This window comes from Amaranthus tricolor, chromosome 15, assembly GCF_026212465.1.
Source record: "Amaranthus tricolor cultivar Red isolate AtriRed21 chromosome 15, ASM2621246v1, whole genome shotgun sequence".
NCBI classification, from domain to species: Eukaryota; Viridiplantae; Streptophyta; class Magnoliopsida; order Caryophyllales; family Amaranthaceae; genus Amaranthus; species Amaranthus tricolor.
Genome location: NC_080061.1, coordinates 20534167 through 20536190, shown reverse-complemented (window position 1 = coordinate 20536190; position 2024 = coordinate 20534167). Strand labels below are relative to the sequence as shown.

General features: G+C 36.8%; 1 protein-coding gene across 1 annotated transcript in view; it reads right to left on the bottom strand.

Moving 5' to 3' along the window:
- LOC130801139 (uncharacterized) overlaps positions 1–1958 on the bottom strand; it is a 104587-nt gene extending 102629 nt beyond the window's left edge. Inside the window, exons 1-5 of the mRNA XM_057664907.1 lie at positions 1811–1958; positions 1314–1391; positions 1097–1106; positions 356–416; positions 223–268 (exon numbers count right to left, since the gene is read on the bottom strand). Of these exons, the coding sequence (XP_057520890.1) occupies positions 223–268; positions 356–416; positions 1097–1106; positions 1314–1391; positions 1811–1958 (343 nt within the window). The remainder of the gene's footprint in view (positions 1–222; positions 269–355; positions 417–1096; positions 1107–1313; positions 1392–1810) is intronic.
- Positions 1959–2024: the final 66 nt, after the last annotated feature.

Here is a 2024-nt window from a genome sequence, read left to right as displayed (position 1 = left end):
CCATAACTATACATACGTGGTGATTTAAATGAAACCAAATAAAGACTAATAATCACTAAGAGTGCCAAAGATGAGTAACGATAGTCTATTGAACTAAAACTAAGCTAAACTTGTATGCTATTAGGAAAAAATGTGTGAGCAATAAATAGGCTAGAAATGGATAGGGTATAATGTTGGATAAAAATGAGTAGGAAAAAAGAATAAATATAGTCCAATACCAACAACTAGATCCATACAAAACCCAAGTTGCCAAATCATGCTTAGTGCGCTACAAATCCACAATCTCATCAATCTACATGAATACACGGTAGAGGCTCAATAATTGCTTATGGGTTTAAAACATGTCCACAAATACCAAAAGGCGATGCCATAAACCAAATCCAACTTGACTATTGTTATGAAAACTCAAAGGTTCACTGGTTTGTAGGTCAAAAATTTAGAAAAATTAAGATAAGCTTACCAAAATACCATACACAATAATAAATTATGCATAAGTATTGCTCACATAAAATAAACAATAACAAATGACTAGCTAGCTATTAAAAAGACGGAAACAAGAAAACTAACTACTGCTATGATAACCGATTTCTAGCACGTCTTTAATACTAGGAACAAGGCTATACAAACAATATTTATAAAACACCCTAATACAACTATAACAAGTATAGAGGTAAGTCGGGGAGCGAACCACGAGGATAAAGCTAGAGAGACTAAGGGCTTGGTGCAGGGAGATTAAAGGGTGAGTGGGTGTATACACTAAACTATAAAAGAAATAAACAAGCAAATATAAAACTAGTGATAAACGATAGGAGACAAACGGGGATGGTAAGGATTCACCCTAGGTCAAGCTAGGTCGAGGGAGATCGAATGGTAATTGATCGAGACACTCAAGATAGCGAAGGGGAAGTTTGTGACCCTATAAGCCACACAAATGACCCATAATCGCCCAATGTCTCTTAAAGAGTTACATCAAAAGATTCAAATGGAATATAAATCAATCAATCAACAACAACCTCAACCCTAGCGAAACACATGAAGAACAAGCACCAAATCTAGGGTTTCACAAAACCACAACCCCTAAGGAAACTACTCATACATGGTAAACACTACAAAAACAAAGCAAATAAATGAGAACATGATTGAAAGCATTAAGAGCAAGAAGTAAATAAACCAATAATAAACAAAAGAGAAAGCAATAAATGATGGCAAGTAATAATAGAGAACAAGTATGGAAGCAAATGTAAAAAGCAATTGAAAGCATTAAATGAAAGTACTGAAAGACAAGAAAGCAATAAAGGAAGAAATAAACTTACCTAAACCAAAGCTTGAATTAATTGGAACAAAAGAAATGTAAAGATACAAGGTTTGAATGTAAAGTGAAAGCAATGAATCTACACTAGGGCATAAAATGAAATATGAAAGCAATAAAGTTGATGTTCTAAGTTGAGAGGGAGTCTCTCAAAGTACGCATGAACATTTCATTCAGAAAAGTGGTATATATATAGCCCAAGAAGTAAGGGAATAAAAGCCCGAAAACTAGCCCACGTTTTAAGCATGCGAAAAAGTCGAAACGCGTGATTTAAAGGTCATTCGCCCGAATCAAAAGGCTATTCATCCGAATGGAAACAAATTCGTCCGAATTGAAGTTGCTTCGGGGTTTCCGGCAAGTTTGAGCTCGTTTCTTGACGTTTTGAAGTTCATTCGCCCGAATGCCCATTACCATTCGGCTGAATGTTCCTTGGCGCGCCCGAATGCATCTTATTCTCGTTTTCCAGAGAAGTTAAGACTTGGGCCAAGTGGAAAACTCAACCCATTCGCCTGAATTGGGGTCCATTCGGCCAAATGGCACCCCTGGGTGGTCGTGTTGCTTCGTTTAACTGCAAAATGGTTTTCAGACTTGGTGATGTCTTCGGGGATGACTTATAGCGCTTGGGAATGCTTTGATACTCATGTTTCATCTTCGATTACAGTGCCTAAGCCTCAAACTCGAGCTACTTGATCTCGAAATCTCCAAAAATACCTAA